This window comes from Podarcis filfolensis (genome assembly GCF_964270895.1).
Source record: "Podarcis filfolensis genome assembly, chromosome: 9".
Classification (NCBI taxonomy): domain Eukaryota; kingdom Metazoa; phylum Chordata; class Lepidosauria; order Squamata; family Lacertidae; genus Podarcis; species Podarcis filfolensis.
Window position 1 is genome coordinate 71,628,394 of NC_139610.1, and position 17,210 is coordinate 71,645,603.

Genomic DNA, 17,210 nt, shown 5'->3' on the forward strand with positions numbered 1-17,210 from the left:
CAGAAGACAAGACCCTCCTCTCGGCCATACTGATGGGGTCCAAAGGAAAGCAGAGCAATGCGTCTGACACCAGGAGTTGCTGGAAGGAGACGTACAAGGCACCACCCAACAGCCTTAGGGACTTCAGATTTGTGTAGGGTTTACTCCTCTGCCTTTCCTTCTCCTGAAGATGTCCTTCAAGGCAGTGGAGGTTTAGGGTGAGAGTTTTCCTTCACCTAGATGGGCTACCTCCCCAGGTTGATAGTTCCCCATCTGCCCCTCACTTCCATCTATGGGGCACGCAGAAACCGCCTTCTTGACCACTGGACCCATTCTCAGTCTCATCTGGTCAGTCCTCCAGGACCCTGTCTTTGCATGCAGGTGAATTCCCTAGCTGGCCAAGGGCTTGAGACCCATCGGCTACCCTCACCTGGTTTAGCCGGCCAGTCGAAGCCGTTCCCTAGGTGTGGCTGCTGTCGCATGCTGGCAGCTTCCAGGAGCCACAGGTGAGACCTGAGTGCAGGGTAGGCATCAAAGTTAGACAAACTACCCCAGAAGGAGCCTGATGTGCCCATCACCAGAGTTGCTACTGTTAGGATATTTCCGTTCCACCTTAAAAGGGAGCAGGATGTTTGTGTCACAGCCTGCGCATTTCCTGTTCACAGGATGTTTATGTTTTCTGTTGCTTTCGTTTTCTCTCTCTCTTTGTGTCGGAGACACTGAAGCAGGCAGTCATGTTTTTTTGTTCTGATCAACGCTGAATAAAACTTGTAAATAATGCTCTCCTGAGTGCGACTTTTGCTGTGCACTATCTGCTGATAGAGTGTGCATGAGCCCAGGAATGTGGCAATCTATTTTCTGGAGCTCGTGTCGCTAATTGCTGACACTGCGTGTCTACGGGAGATCGATGGACGTCCGGAGACGACATGGAGTCATGATGGACTTTATCTCCCTGGCAGTATCCCAACAGCTACCCCTCCTCTAACACACTTTATTCCCCACTGTACAGTAGCCTACTGCACAAAGGTAGAATTAACACCTGTGGCTCCACCCACTTTTCCTCTGGCCCCACCCACTCTTGGCATGCGTCCCCCAGAGAATTGCCCAGAAAGGGAATGTGGCCCGTGGACATTGCAGGGGGTTGAACTGGATGCCCCATGGGGTCCCTTCCAATTCAGTGATTCTAACTGAAAAGGGCTCTCCCTCCCCGGTTTAGGTATTCAGGCACAGCCCTCAACCGTTACGGAAAACAAACCACCGTTAAGCATTACACCTCTTTGATTTTCAAGATCAATATTAGTTTATTGTGTAAATGATGGCCATTACGACCGCACTTGGGTCACAGGCGGTTTCAGCAGCGTTTAAACAGACAAACATATTCAAATTCACTCTTATCCCGGGAAAGTGCATCTCTATGTTTTTTCACTGCCATGGTGAAGCTGACCGCTTGCATGCGGTCAGTTGTTCTTGAATAGTCAGTTTTATTTTCATCACCGGCTCTTCAGCTTGCATTGCCTGAGCAAATAAATCAAGTAGGAATTTATTTGTAGATAAAGCATGTTTAGAGCCGTTCAAGGAAGAGGTATTCCATCACTAGTACCCAAACTTTTTTCCTCCACGGACCACTCAAAAATTGCTAAGGGTCTCTCTCAGTGGACCACTTAAAGGGATTTTTTTGTAATGCACCGCTGTGCTAGGTGCTGTGGGATTTTTAATTGTATTTCTGTTGCTTTTATTATATATTGCATTACCGTTCAACTTCCACAGAATTCAAATTGTAATACGATAAATACTGCAAAGAGGAGCAATAAAAATACCCCTAACAATGTGAATATTTGTTGCAATGGATGTGTCGTTTTCAACCACGAAGCATGTGGAAACGGTGTGGCTATTCCTGGCCCAGATGTTTCAGCATTTCTGTCCCATGGAAGTGAAGCAGTGTGCTGCAGTGGTTAGAGTATCAGACTAGGACCAGGGAGACTCAGGTTCAAATCCTTACTCTGCCATGATCTCACTGGGCGATCATGGACCAAAGACTATCTCTCATTCTAACCTACCTCAGCGGGGTTGTTATAAGAATAAAAGGGGAAAAGTGTGGTGTCCTTGGGGGAAAGGGGAGATTCAAGTGTGTAGTCTCTGTTTCAGAAGGGTCTTTTTGTAATGTCTGAAATATTGAAACTTTTGAATATTGAAACTACAACTAATCCAGAATGCGGCAGCTAGACTGGTGACTGGGGGCGGCCGCCGAGACCATATAACACCGGTCTTGAAAGACCTACATTGGCTCCCAGTACGTTTCCAAGCACAATTCAAAGTGTTGGTGCTGACCTTTAAAGCCCTAAACGGCCTCGGTCCAGTATACCTGAAGGAGCGTCTCCACCCCCATCATTCTGCCCGGACGCTGAGGTCCAGCGCTGAGGGCCTTCTGGCGGTTCCCTCCTTGCGAGAAGCAAAGCTACAGGGAACCAGGCAGAGGGCCTTCTCGGTAGTGGCGCCCGCCCTGTGGAACGCCCTTCCAGCAGATGTCAAAGCGATAAACAACTACCTGACATTCAGAAGACATCTTAAGGCAGCCCTGTCCAGGGAAGTCTTTAACGTGTGATATTTTACTGTATTTTTGGTTTTTATGGAAGCCGCCCAGAGTGGCTGGGGAGGCCCAGCCAGATGGGCGGGGTATAAATAATAAATTATTATTATTATTATATTATTATTATTTGAACCATTAAGGCTCGTTGCACAGAGATAAGCAACGCAACCCTAACTTTGTCTGCTCAGAAGTTAAGTCTTACTGAATTCAGTGGGCCTTACTCCCATAGAAGTGGGTCTGGGATTGCACCTCTCAGCATGGAAATAGCTTTCCAAAATGTCTAATAATGTGCCAAAAAAAGACAGCGAAGCCTGAAGCCTGGCTCTATTCCATTTCTTACTCAGTATTTTTAATTTATTTATTAAGTGCTGTTTGTGACTTTCCAACAAAATTCATGACACACGTATCCTGCAAAGCATAAACATTTCCTTTATTTTGGTGACTCCTATATGCTCCTGTAACTTTGCTTCTCTGCCGCTGAGACCATATAACAGTCCTGAAAGACCTACATTGGCTCCCAGTACGTTTCCGAGCACAATTCAAAGTGTTGGTGCTGACCTTGAAAGCCCTAAACGGCCTCGGTCCAGTATACCTGAAGGAGCATCTCCTTCCCCATCGTTCAGTCCAGCGCCAAGGGTCTTCTGGCGGTTCCCTCCCTGCGAGAAGCGAGGTTGCAGGGAACCAGGCAGAGGGCCTTCTTGGTGGTGGCGCCTGCCCTGTGGAATGCCCTCCCAGCAGATGTCAAGGCGATAAACAACTATCTGACTTTTAGAAGACATCTGAAGGCAGCCCTGTTTAGGGAAGATTTTAATGTTTGACGGGCTATTGTATTTTAATATTTTGTTGGAAGCCACCCAGAGTGGCTGGGGAAACCCAGCCAGATGGGCGGGGTATAACTAATAAATTATTATTATTGTTATTATTATAGTGACATCATAGTGCTTTAAATGCACCGCGTGACTGTGGCCTTAAATTGATCAGCTGTCGGGTTTGCTGTGCGTGCATTTTGGGGGGTGTTGGAGGTGAAAGAACGCAGAGCGTGATGCAAACCCAGCTTCCAACAGGGCCAAAGTTGCCCTGGAGATAGCCTTTTGGTGAACTTGTCATTCGGAGGTTTGGGGTGGAGATGGTCGTGCCCTGCCTGCGCAGGACATTGGTCAATGCGTCCCCTCCCTCCCTCCTCCTCTCTCTCCCTCGCTATTTGCATTTCGTCAGTGCGGCCGGACGGTGTTGCAACTTTTACAGAGCCGTTTCCAAATCGGCTAGCTGATAAATGGGTAACTTTTCTGTCCTGGTTGCATAGTCTCTCCTCCTGATCATGAGTGGTCAAGGTAGGAAGGGAGGCGGGGAGGGGACAAAGAAGGACCACACACAGGCCAAGTGTGTTTGAATGTAGTTGGCTAAGCAATTGGCTCCTTACCTCTCTCGCCCTGATCTGGCCACTGTGATCCACGCGACGGTTGCCTCCAGACTTGATTGTTGTAACTCGCTCTACGTGGGGCTGCCCTTGAGACTGACCCAGAAACTCCAGCGGGTGCAGAATGCTGTGGCGAGACTCCTTACAGGGTCCTCGCCGCAGGATCACATTCACCCGGTGCTATACCAGCTGCACTAGCTCCCGTGGAGTACAGGATCAGGTTTAAGGTGCTGGTTTTAACCTTTAAAGCCCTATACAGTGGTACCTTGGGTTACAGATGCTTCAGGTTACAGACGCTTCAGGTTACAGACTCTGCTAACCCAGAAATAGTACCTCGGGTTAAGAACTTTGCTTCAGGATGAGAACAGAAATCGCACAGCGGCTGCATGGCGGCAGCGGGAGGCCCCATTAGCCAAAGTGGTGCCTCAGGTTAAGAACAGTTTCAGGTTAAGAACGGACCTCCGGAACGAATTAAGTTCTTAACCAGAGGTACCAATGTAGGGCCTAGGACCCTCGTACCTACTGGACCGCCTCTCCTGGGATGTCTCATGGAGGACCTTACGATCTTCAAAGAAAAACATCTTTGAGGTCCCGGGCCACAGGGACGTTAGGCTGGCCTCAACCAGAGCCAGGGCTTTTTTGGCTGTGGCCCCGATTCAGTGGAACGCTCTGTCACAAGAGACTAGGGCCCTGTGGGACTTAACATCTTTCTGCAGGGCCTGCAAGACAGAGCTGTTCCACCAGGCCTTTGGCCAGGGCACAGCCTGACCCCCTCCTTCTGTAATCCTCACAGAACTCTAGCCCAATGGTTGCCATTAATTTGATTCTGAATTGATTTTAGAATGAATTGATTTTAGAATGCTGTGTTACTTTTATTGTTGTTAGCCGATCTGAGCCCGGCTTCGGCTGGGGAGGGCGGGATATAAATAAATTATTATTATTATTATTATTATTATTATTATTATTATTATTATTATTATTATCTCAGATTTATAAGCTAGGTGCCAAACAGCTCTTTAAACCAGGCTTACAGTCACCAAAAGGCCTAGTCGCCATTTGGGGGCCAGGCAGATCTCAAGTTGTATTTTTCATTCTGGCTTTTGGCTTCCAGAAATTCGTTTAACTGGACACTGAGTGAAGAAGCTCTGCCTTTGTCCGTCTTCCGTCGTTTCCCTCGGTTCTTGCCGGCACTGCGTTTTGCGAAACCACGCTGAGAATCTCTCATCTTGCTTCCCTCTGGGGGAGAGAATAGGATCTGGGTCTTGGCATCGACCAGTGGGAACATAACGTAGCATCTTGGGATGATCAAGGATTAGATATTATTAGCTCTGTTCTGGGCAGCCGTTTCGCCCTGGCAGAAATCCCATACATGAACCCCATGTTGAAACCTCATGTTGTTGCCGTGTTGCCTTTTTAACCGGGGAGTCTCCCAAACCCCCACTGAAAACCTAAAAATTATATCCTAGGACGTGAGCCGACTTAAAGCCTCTCTGCTGCCCCTCCTTCCATACACCCCTTTTGCTCAAGTTAAAAAATAGTTACTTAGAAATTGCTACCAGCTGGAGCTAAGCCTCTCTGAACTTTCCCCTTCTTCTTTAAATAACGTTTGTGGTGTATTCTTGGCCAGCGTTTTGACGTTTCTTGGAACCAACAAATCTCTCTCTCTCTCTCCCTCTCCCTCTCTCTCTCTGTCGCACACCAACACACAACACATGCACAATTATTTCCTTTTCACAGAATTGTAGAGTTGGAAGGGACCGCCAGGGTCATCTAGTCCAACCCCCCCTGCAATGCAAGAATCTTTTGACCTAGGTGAGACTCGAACCCATGACCCTCACATTACAAGTCTCAAGCCGGTTCAAACAAGGTACATTTCATCTCTGATTTTCCTTAGACTTTCCTTAGTTTCTTTCTTATCTTTTCCTTCTCCCGTAATTCTTTTGGCTTTTGAGATACTCTTTCTGCCCGGCGCTAAAAATCTTAGGAAATCCTACATGGAAAACTGTATTTCCCTGTGTGTAACAGCTGTTCCTTTCCAGTTTTCTGCAAACCTTTAAAAAACAAAGGGTGGTATTCAGCTAACTTGTATTCAGAGAAGACCCATCGAAATCAATGGACCTAACTTGTTCATTCCTTTCAATGGGCCTATTCTGAATTCTAAAAACTTAGTCAAATACCACCCAAACTGTTTAGGCAGCTAGGGAGGGCACTTTGCTGAAGATGAGTCACTGCACCGATCCTGCGTCGTCGTTTTGTTTTCCAAAGGGATAGCCATGTTAATCTGTGACAGCGAAACAAACCCAGAGTCCTGTAGCACTTTTAAAGATTAATTTGTTATGCCTTCAGCTTTTCTGGAGTAGAGTCTTGCCTCCTCAAAGGAACATCCCTCCTTCATTTGCAGGTTTCTATATTCACCGAGGAATGTTATTTTTAATGTTTTAGCCGAAGGTAGGGTCTATCTTTACTCTCCCCCAGGGCTGAGAATGGGAAATGTGGTTGGAATTTGGCTGGGGATTTTTTTGTGGCAAAGTGGTTTTCTTTCCTATGTGTCTGTGATTTGCTTTCCTTCAGGTGGACAGGCTTGCTTTTGCATGTATTTAATTTGCTTCTGCTTTTTCTTCTGGAGGAGAAGAAGAGTTTGGATTTGATATCCCGCTTTATCACTCCCCTTAAGGAGTCTCAAAGCAGCTAAAATTCTCCTTTCCCTTCCTCCCCCACAACAAACACTCTGTGAGGTGAGTGGGGCTGAGAGACTTCAGAGAAGTGTGACTAGCCCAAGGTCACCCAGCAGCTGCATGTGGGGGAGCGGGGAATCTAACCCGGTTCACCAGATTACGAGTCTACCACTCTTAACCACTACACCACACAGGCTCTCTGGTGGTCCTACGGTAGCCAAAACCAGACCAACGCTGGGCTCCCAGCTCCCATCATCCTGGATGGCCAATGGTTTGGGATGATGGGAGCTGTAGGCCAACTAGATATTGAAGAGTGTCATGTTGTCCACCCCTAATGTAGATCTAACATGGGATTCTAAATGGCAGAGAAGCAGGCATGCAGACATTAACGGGTGTTTTCAAGCATTTTGATCAAACCACTAGGTTCTGAGGTTGATGTTGCCTCCTTTCCCAGGAAGGTACCAGTTCCTCTGGTTTGGGCTAAGCAGATGCATGTGAATTTTGAAATACAGACAGTGTTTTGCCCAAGCCTGCATAGAATTTGGCCCCACCGTCAGCCTGACAAAGACCTCCATCAGGACATCTCCAGCCTTCCACGCATCATCATTGTTGACCACACGCTTGAGGTGGTCAATGATTTTCTCTTCCTCTCCATGGATGCTGAGCTGGACAAGCAGATTGGCAAGGCAGCGACAGCTCGCATCTCCAAAAGGACATGGGAGATAAAGGTCTACCAGGTTTACATGTTGAGCATGCAGCTTTATGGAAGTGAGTTGTGGGCAGATTAGAACCGCCAGGAGCAACCGGCAGCACAGAGTCCCCAGTAAAGATGTGCTCTCCCAAGCCCAGCATGTTCACACTTCTGTCTCAGCGACATCTGCGCTGGCTTGGTCATGTCTGCAGAATAGAAGATGGCAGGATCCTGAAGGATGGGCTCTTATGGGGAGCTGGCACCAGGCCCGCTGGCAGACCAACTCTGTGTTTCAAAGATGTCTGCAAACATGGCAACATGGCTGGCAACAACAGCCATGTGAGAATCCCTTGTGCGGTGCCTGGAGGCAGAGAGTCAAGTCGGGCAGTGACCGGAGGAGGAATGACCACAGGGAGGAGTGCAGAGAGAATGAACTCCCTGGTGCATCTGCAGCAACACAACCGGTCGCCTTCGTCTGTCCCAGCTGCAACAAAACATGTCTCTCCTGTATTGGTCTCTACAGCCACAGCAGGCACTGCAAGTTCCAACAGTTTGACTTCACCCCCAAAGGCGCACTCCTCTGTTGTCTCCCGAGACAGTCGGATGCCAATCAGAAGGTGGCTGACACTCAGTTGTCAGGTATCTTTTTAGCGTAATAAGCTAAGTTTCCAGGGTTCGACGCTGACCACGATGGAACCTCAAGCTGGGTTTTTGAAAGCAACCGCAGGAAATCAATGTTAGGGCTGTGTATATCCCAGACATTCGCCTCGGGCATCCCCGACTCTGTTGTTGTCTCTCTGTGTTGTGGTTCAAGCAATATGGCTTTCAGTATTTCTTACTTCTTGCAGCCTTGCACCTTGCTGTAATTTTCCTCTCTGCCACTGTTGAGCTGTTTTGGTTTCTTTCTCCCTCTCCTTTTGATCTTCCTCATGGGCCAGCAGTCCTGTCTTTCCTGCAGAGGTGTGTTAACTTCCCCTGAAACAGATTTTGAACCATGGAGGTTTCTCCGCAGAGTTTAGATGGCCACCTGTCATGAATGCTTGAGTTGAGATTTCTGCATTGCAGGGGTTTGGAATAGATAACCCTTCCAATTCTGGGATTCTGTGACTGCTGACTTTTGCCCCACCCACCCCAATAGTCATTTATTTGCTGAAACTTTGCTGACATACAAAGCTGAGGGGAGCCAAGGAAAAAGAATGGAGGCAGTTTGCAAGTTGGGGGGACAGATGACAGGACCGGAGGCAAGGAAGGGGAGAAAGAGACATTTTGAGTATGTCAGCGGCTGACCACTGTTGGAGGCAGAATACTGGTCTCCTATGGGTCTTGATCTGATCCATAAAAGCAGTTTGGGGTTCGAATCAGCATCTTGAGACCTTACACAATGTGAGTTTGGTCCTCAAATCAGGGTTTAACTTTGAGCCTCTTTATATACAATTGACGTATTTCCAACATGTTCATTCTGTGAAAAGTGCGAAGGGGAGCTGTGCTTGCACTGGTGCCAAGTATTGAACTATTGATTTAAACTATTGATTGATTGAAACACCGACCTTCTAACAAACCGATTACATTTATTTTCCTGTTGCTTAATCTTCAATTATCAGTTTCGTTGTTGAGATCTCGGAGGACTTGTTAAGACGATTTGCAACTTCGTAATAAACAGAAGCCGCCTTTCCCTGTGTGGTGGTGGTGATGACATCAGAGCATGACATCAGAGCATGGGTGGTGATGATGACATCATGCTGTGTAGGCGGTGCTTATGGCAAAAGTGGGCTGGGCTATTGCACAGCCTCTTGGCATTAGGGCAGCCTTCTCTGGCCTGCTGCTTCCCAAATATTTTGGATCAGCCGCAGCCAGCATAATAGAGGGCAAAATTCCACCCTCCAGTCATTCGTTTTCTTCTTCTAAACTATTAACCATCAAGAATATAGCCTCTTCCACTTTAAATCTCTCCTTTCTCAACAGCAGCCTTGCAAAGGAAAAACTTGGAAAAGTTTTGACTCTTCAGCCAGTAATGCGTGGAAATATGCTTTCTTGTCGGTATCTGGTGGTTGTTGTTTTTTTAAAAAGCCTCTTAATCTCTTGCCTCTGGCCAAAGGCAAAATTATCTCTGAAATGGTCGCAGAAATATTTGGCTGGTCTTTCTCCCGGGGCATTTTGGCACTCTTTATTTAAACGTTATCTCCTAAAGAGCATATTGAAGAATGTGACTCAGAAGAGAACGATCCCGCAGGTCGCAATGGAGTACATTTCCAAGTGTTTCTTTCATTCTCGGCTTTTTAAAGCATATTTGAAGAAGCTTTTTTTTAAAGGGAAAAGAAAACATGTTTCAGAAGGTGGGGCAGGGGCTCCCTTGGGAAGAACTCCTGACGGCCTGTGTTAGAAGACGATAATCGGGCAGGAGGTTTATTTTTTGAGGGGAGCGGACGGACACTGCCAAGGGTTAATTTGTCCTAGTGAGAATTCTGCCTTGTTTTGTGTTCAAATCACTCCTTCATCTGCTCAGACTCTGGAAATCCCTGCTGTTCATAGAACAGCTGAATGGATTCGGTTATTAAAGACGCTTTACTTTGTTTTTGCAGTTAATGCCTAGATATTTCCTGGGTATAGGCAGTATTTGTGCCCCACAGACAAGGTCTGGGCATGTCGCAAGTATATTTTCATTTAGATTTTGCAAAATCTAAAATTTTCTGACTTCTCCATCATAGTGTTTATGGAGCACTTCAGATTGCCGTACATAACATCACTTTTAGGTAATCCTCACGACAGGCTGGCGATGTAATTTAGTAGTGGTATTATCTTCCCTGTTTCATTTTATTGTTATTATTTATTGAATTTGTACGCCGTCCTATACCCGGAGGTTTTGCATGGGGTGGGAGACCTTACCTGAGAATCGATCTGTGTGCTGCAACATAAACGCACCTCACACAACTCTGGAGGCAATTATATCAAGCTTCCCAACGGCAAAATAAGACATTTACATTCCACCAAGTGTCTGTGTCTTTAAATAGAGCCTTTGAGTAATTGCACATAGAGTTGTGCTTCTTGATTTCTCTGTCTTCCTTTGCGTGGTGTTTGGCTGACAACGGAAACACGTGGCCCGTCCGGCACCGAGGGCTCACCCACACTCCCGCTTGTTCCGTGCCTAGAAAACGTGTGTCCGAGACCTGTGTCTTGAGACCTTTTTTCCACTTGCCTCTCGGTGCTTTCCCTAAGAAAACCTGCTCTTTAGTGCGGAATTGGAGCAAATGTCCACTTGCGGAAAACCCGGCTGACGTTTGCTTGGATTCGGTGGCAGAGAGTGGGTGTCCCCCCCCCCCCCAGAAAAAGCGGTCGGACAAACCTCTTCGTCTCAAGATCTAAAGGAAAGAAACAGGGGTTGTTTCCTGGAACATGAAGGTTGTGGCGGCAAAGTGGGATGTGCTGGCTGTCTGGAACCCAAAACAGAGGACCTTCAGGTCCATAATCATAGTTTAGAGGTCCCGGCTCCTAAGGGAGTCAGATTATCCTCCGCCAGGGCCTTCTCAGTGATGGCTCCGACCTGGTGGAATGCTCCGTCCCATGAGACCAGGGCCCTGCAGGATTTTACTTCCTTCTATAGGGCCTGTAACACAGAGCTATTCCACCTGGTTTTCAATTTGAACTTAGCCTGATCTTGTATTCCCCTTCCTTCCCTCCCCTCCCCTTTTTATGAAGATTACCCGCTCTGGGATCCCACAGCTAATTCTCCCCTGGTCTCCTCGCTGGCCCAAATAGGACTCATTTAGCCAGCTAGCCCTGGTGATCATCTAATGTTTATTGGGTGGATTTCCCCCCTAAATTGATTTTTGAATTCTGAATTTATTGTTATTCACGTTTTATACTGTATTTTATGCTGTTTTTTGTCGCATCAATTAAGCATCAATGTTGAGCCTTGTGATAACTGCCTAGGTAGGAGAAGTGAAATATGTACATCATTTAGGAGCCAACACAACACAAAACACTGTTGCTGTATGTAGATTTTATTTTATTGGTTTTTTATCTTATATTTTGGAAATGTACATCCAGGTTTTTCCCCTTTACATTTTTTGGGGGGCCCCCCAAGAGAGTAGGGCCCTAAGCTGTAGCTTGTTTGGCTTATACATAAATCCGGCACAGCCCACTTCATAAAAAAGCAGTGATAAGGCTGCAGGGATGTATTATGTGGAAGATTAGGCAACTGAGGTGAGCAAACACCAGGCCGAGCGCACACAAAACACACCTTTGCCCCACCTTGAGCAAAGTGTTCTCGCACCCCCAGCCCCAGCCCCGATTCTCCGCAGCTGCTTATTCCTAAGAATTATTGAGGAGCCTCTCAGAAGCATGCCACGAATTGGGTTATTTGCAGTCTCGATCTGGCTTCTCATTTTTAAAACGTAGCTGTTTCAGTCTTCATTATCATCATCATCATTGTTTCGTTTGCCGCCTTTCCATAGTTGAAACTATGCTCCAGGCGGCTTACAACACGACAAACTTTACATAATTACAAACATAGCAGAAGTCATAAACAGTAAATAAGACACATCAAAATGTACACAACCAAATGGAAACAATTTCCACATAAATCATAAGATCTAAGACTAAAGATACAACAATAATAAAAAATAATAATAATAACTTTTTATTTATATCCTGCCCTCCCCGGCCAGAGCCGGGCTCAGGGCAGCTAACACCAGTAAAATTACAATAAAAAAACCCCAATTTAAAATACAGGTTAAAATATAATTTAAAATGCAGCCTCATTTTAATAGTAACCCATAGATCAAAACCATAAGGGGAGGGAAACATAAGGGTCAGACTGAGTCCAAACCAAAGGCCAGGCAGAACAGCTCTGTCTTGCAGGCCCTGCAGAAAGATGTCAAGTCCCGCAGGGCCCTGGTCTCCCGTGACAGAGTGTTCCACCAAGTTGGGGACAGTACTGAAAAGGCCCTGGCCCTAGTGGAGACCAATCTAACCACCTTGCGACTTGGGACCTCCAAAATGTTGTCATTTGTGGACCTTAAGTTCCTCCACGGGGCATACCAGGAGAGCCGGTCCCGTAAGTACATGGGTCCTAGGCCGCATACGGCTTTAAAGGTCAAAACCAGCACCTTAAACCTGACCCTGTACTCCACCGGGAGCCAGTGCAGTTGGTAAAGCACTGGATGAATGTGATCCCGCGGCAAGGACCCCGTAAGGACTCTCGCCGTGGCATTCTGCACCTGCTGGAGTTTCTGGGTCAGCTTCAAGTGCAGCCCCGCGTAGAGCAAGTTACAATAATTAAGCCTGGAGGTGACCGTCGCATGGATCACTGTGGCCAGATCAGGGCGAGAGAGGTAAGGGACCAACTGCTTAATACGGCGGAGATGGAAAAATGCCACCTTTGCTGTGGCTGCAACCTGCGCCTCCATGGAAAGGGAGGCGTCGAAGGTTACACCCAAGCTCTTGACAGAAGGCGCTGGCACTAATTGAGCCCCCGCAAGAGATGGGGGTTGGCCCCCAACCCCATGTCATCCTGACCCAGCCAGAGGACCTCTGTCTTCGAAGGATTTACCTTCAACCGGCTTCCACGCAGCCATCCAGCCGCAGCTTCCAAGCATCTGGTCAGTGTGTCCGGGGCCGAGTCAGGGCGGCCGTCCATCAACAGATAAATTTGGGTGCCAATAATATCAATAACAGCAACAAGCTCTCTCAACCCCCCATAAACAATGCTCCAGCCCAAGAATCTGTTCGACAGCCTCAGCTTTTGTAGCTGGAGTCAGTCCGCACTCCACTCTCCCAAGCCAGATGGGAAAGGGCCAGCCAGGCAGGGCGCAGGGCTAACAGCCAAGATGGTCTCATTTAAAACAACACAGATAAAAATTAAAAACAATTTAAAAGAGGAGCCCACCCTAGGCCAGGTGGAGAGAGGCAAGGGCACGGCCCTTCAGACCCGCAGTAGGCAATCTCCCATTCTTCTCGAGCCGTGTCTGCGGTTTTCGTGGCAAGTTTCCCTTTCAGTTTTTTCCTTGTTCTCCTGCAACTTCCAACAGATGCAAAGTGCAGAAAAGATAGTTTTGTCTCCTCCTGGCTGCCTTCAAAGGGGGATTAGCCCAATTCAGGGGGAGATACAGCTGTCAATGGCTACTAGTCATTGCCAATGGCTTTGGACTCCTTCCAAGATCGGAGCCCCGAGGCTGCAAATTGCAGAGGCTCCCTGTGCGATGCCAAAATTCAGCCCCCCCCCCCATGCACCATTCTAAACAGGGTGGGTAAAAATCAATTATTATTTTTTAACAAAATAAAAAAATCAGTGTTTTTTAATTTAAATTGGATTTTTAAAATAAAATGCTTTCAGAGGAAAAAATCTTTCTAAAGATAGTTTTCTATTTAAGTTACATTATAGTGCAAAGGCTATTCATCAGGAAATAAGGGTTGGTTTTAAGTTCTTCATGTTGATAAAACTCAGTCTTAAGGTTGTTATTTTTTTAAAAAATAATTGTTTAACCACATCAGTTAACAAACATTGATACATATGGTATAATGTTATTGTTTTAGTTAAATAAATTGTTTAAATTGTTATTAAGTGAATGATTATTTTTTTCCTTCCAATAAAGTACAGCAGAAAAGTTGTCCATATATTAACAGTTAACTTATTAAGCCTCACAATAATTTCATAATTATCTGTCTATGTGTTTCTAATAGCGTAACCAAATCAGTAATTTTTGATATAACTGCAAAAACTACTCTGAAAATTTATTATTCCAAAAATGAAACCTTCGTCTGGTTGTAAATATTAAGATTATACCAGCAAGAATGAGTCTTTCTGTAAAAAAGAAAAACGAAAAAAAAAGATTTAAATTGTATCATAAAACCTTTATTGGCATCACAAACAACATCCAAAACAAATCAATACAGAATTACCACTTCCCCAGTGGCACAAAACATTTGCTAAAAGAAAGGAGGCAGAGCAGTCTTATTGACTAGTGATTTAAATTGTGATTTAAATTGTGATTTAAATTGATTTGGTTTAAATCAAATCCACCCCGATTCTAAATCATAGCTGTGGCGTCCCCGACGACATCCCTGAGGCTCTGTGCCCAGGTCAACCGAAACAGTTTTTGTTGTTGTTGTTTAGTCGTTTAGTCGTGTCCGACTCTTTGTGACCCCATGGACCAGAGCACGCCAGGCACTCCTGTCTTCCACTGCCTCCCGCATTTGGTCAAACTCATGCTGGTAGCTTCGAGAACACTGTCCAACCATCTCTGTCGTCCCCTTCTCCTTGTGCCCTCCATCTTTCCCAACATCAGGGTCTTTTCCAGGGAGTCTTCTCTTCTCATGAGGTGGCCAAAGTATTGGAGCCTCAGCTTCAGGATCTGTCCTTCCAGTGAGCACTCAGGGCTGATTTCCTTCAGAATGGAGAGGTTTGATCTTCTTGCAGTCCCTGGGACTCTCAAGAGTCTCCTCCAGCACCGTAATTCAAAAGCATCAATTATTTGGCAATCAGCCTTCTTTATGGTCCAGCTCTCACTTCCATACATCACTACTGGGAAAACCATAGCTTTTACTATACGGACCAAACCAGTTACACCCCCCTAAACACCCCCCCCCCTCTACATCCTGCCTCTGAATACTAACTTCTGAGTCTTGCAAGCAGGGAGAGTGTTTTGACCCTCGATTGACCTGCTTGTGGACATCCCACGGGGGCACCTCACCAGACCAGGCATTCTGTCAACACACAGCCAAGTGCCAAGGTATGACCCACGACGGAGGCCTCGCCCGGGTTTCCCACCCTCCTCTTTAACCTGGCACTGCAGTCAACACCTGGCAACTTCTTGTTTGCATCCGTCTGTCCCAGGAGACAACGGAGGAGTGCGCCTTTGCGGGTGAAGTCAAGCTTTGGAACTTGCAGTGCCTGCTGTGGCTGTAGAGACCAATACAGGAGGGACATGTTTTGTTGCAGCTGGGGCAGACAAAGGGGACCGGTTGTGTTGCTGCAGATGCACCAGGGGGTTCATTCTCTCTGCACTCCTCCCACCGGTCATTCCTCCTCTGATCACGTCTGTGGATGCATGACCTGACTGCCTGTCTCTAGGCACTGTGGCCGTCTGCAAGGGATTCCCACATGACAGGGGTAAACTCTGCTTGGGAGGCCCCCACTTCCTGCTCAAATTTTTGTATTGCAGTGAGGTTGGACTAGATGACCCTGGGGTCCCCTTCAGTTCCATGATTCTAGGACAGGCTTCCTCAACCTCGGCCCTCCAGATGTTTTTGGCCTTCAACTCCCATGATCCCTAGCTAGCAGGACTAGTGGTCAGGGGTGATGGGAATTGTAGTCTCAATGTTGTCTTACTGTGAGTTGAATTCATGCCAAGTAGGGTGCATATTCCTGTGCTAGTATACACAACCCCCCCCCCTTTTTTTCTTTGTCCACCGGTCAACCTTATTCCAGGAGGTTAGGGAAGCTGCAGAACAGCTCTGGCGAGAGATATTTTGCTCGGGGACTCCTAAAATTTGCCTGTTGGTTCCACCCAAAAATACACATACGTGCGCATTCCCTCGCACGGGGCGTGCAGCTAATTATTTGTTAACCAAGCTGCATTTATAATGTTTACCTCATTCATCCTCCTAACGAACTTAAGTGAGGTCAGGACACAGAGACTTGCCCAATTCTGACAAAGGAACTAGGCTCTGAAATTGGATTTTCTCCAAGTCCAGACCTAATACTGTGGCCTGCTTGTTCCCAAACACCTTCTGCCCTTGCATTCCTGTAGGAGTTCCCTGTCCTGAAACAGATAGGTTGATTTAAAGTATTTATATACTTCTTTTCAGGCAGACCTCCTCAGTTTGCATTTTAACTTCTTCTTCTTCTTCTTCTTCTTCTTATTATTATTATTATTATTATTATTATTATTATTATTATTATTTTATTTATAATCCACCCATCTGACTGGGTTTCCCCAGCCACTCTGGGTGGCTCCCAACAGAACACTAAAAGCAGAATAAAACTTCAAACGTTAAAAACTTCCCTAAACAGGGCTTCCTTCAGATGTCTTCTAAAAGTCAGATAAGGTAAAGGGACCCCTGACCATTAGGTCCAGTCATGGCCGACTCTGGGGTTGCGGCGCTCATCTCGCTTTGCTGGCCGAGGGAGCCGGCATACAGCTTCCAGGTCATGTGGCCAGCATGACTAAGTCGCTTCTGGCAAACCAGAGCAGTGCACGGAAATGCCGTTTACCTTCCCGCCAGAGCAGTACCTATTTATTTACTTGCACTTTGACATGCTTTCGAACTGCTAAGTGGGCAGGAGAAAAGATAGTTATTTATAAAAATTAGGCAATGAGACAAGACACGGAATTGTTTCTGCCGTTCCCTATCTTTCAGGGGGTTGGACTAGATGCCTCCTGGATTTTGTTTGGTTCACGTTTACAAGTGAACCCACCAAGTTTACAAGTGAACCCACCAAGTTCACATTTCCCGAAGCAATCTGAGACCCAAACCACAGCAGTCCTTCAGAATTTGCACTTGTCCGATGGTTGTGATGCAGTTCTGCCGCCGGGTAACATGCACAAAGGCGCGAATGCTGGGGAAAATCTTGCATTGCGAGTTACCCAAACGGATTTGTTAAATTAGGGGGGAAGGGGAATTGCTTGCAAGAATGTGCACATTACACAAGGTTGCAGAAGCGTGTGTGTCCAACAGGACACGGTCATACTAAAATGCCAGTACGTTTTTAGTTAAGATAAGAGTATATATATATTTTTAAAGCGATCATCGCAGACTGATGTGGAAATGTGGGGAAATGAACCTAAAAGATTGGAGAATCGAAAAGCAGAGAGAAACTGAAATTGAGCAGGTTTGCCCAGGCTTCATGGTGGCAGCTCCCCT

The 17,210-nt window shown here is 46.5% G+C and overlaps 1 protein-coding gene across 7 annotated transcripts in view; it reads left to right on the forward strand.

The window, feature by feature from the left end:
* RNF24 (ring finger protein 24) overlaps nucleotides 1–17,210 on the forward strand; it is a 79,502-nt gene that overhangs the window by 38,877 nt on the left and 23,415 nt on the right. The window contains exon 1 of one of the 7 annotated variants that reach the window (XM_083571961.1): nucleotides 5,716–5,850. The exons of the other annotated variants lie outside the window; for them this stretch is intronic. Within the exon in view, the coding sequence (XP_083428087.1) occupies nucleotides 5,774–5,850 (77 nt within the window). The 5' untranslated portion in view covers nucleotides 5,716–5,773. Of the gene's footprint in view, nucleotides 1–5,715; nucleotides 5,851–17,210 lie in introns of those variants that run through there. 7 annotated transcript variants of the gene reach the window in all.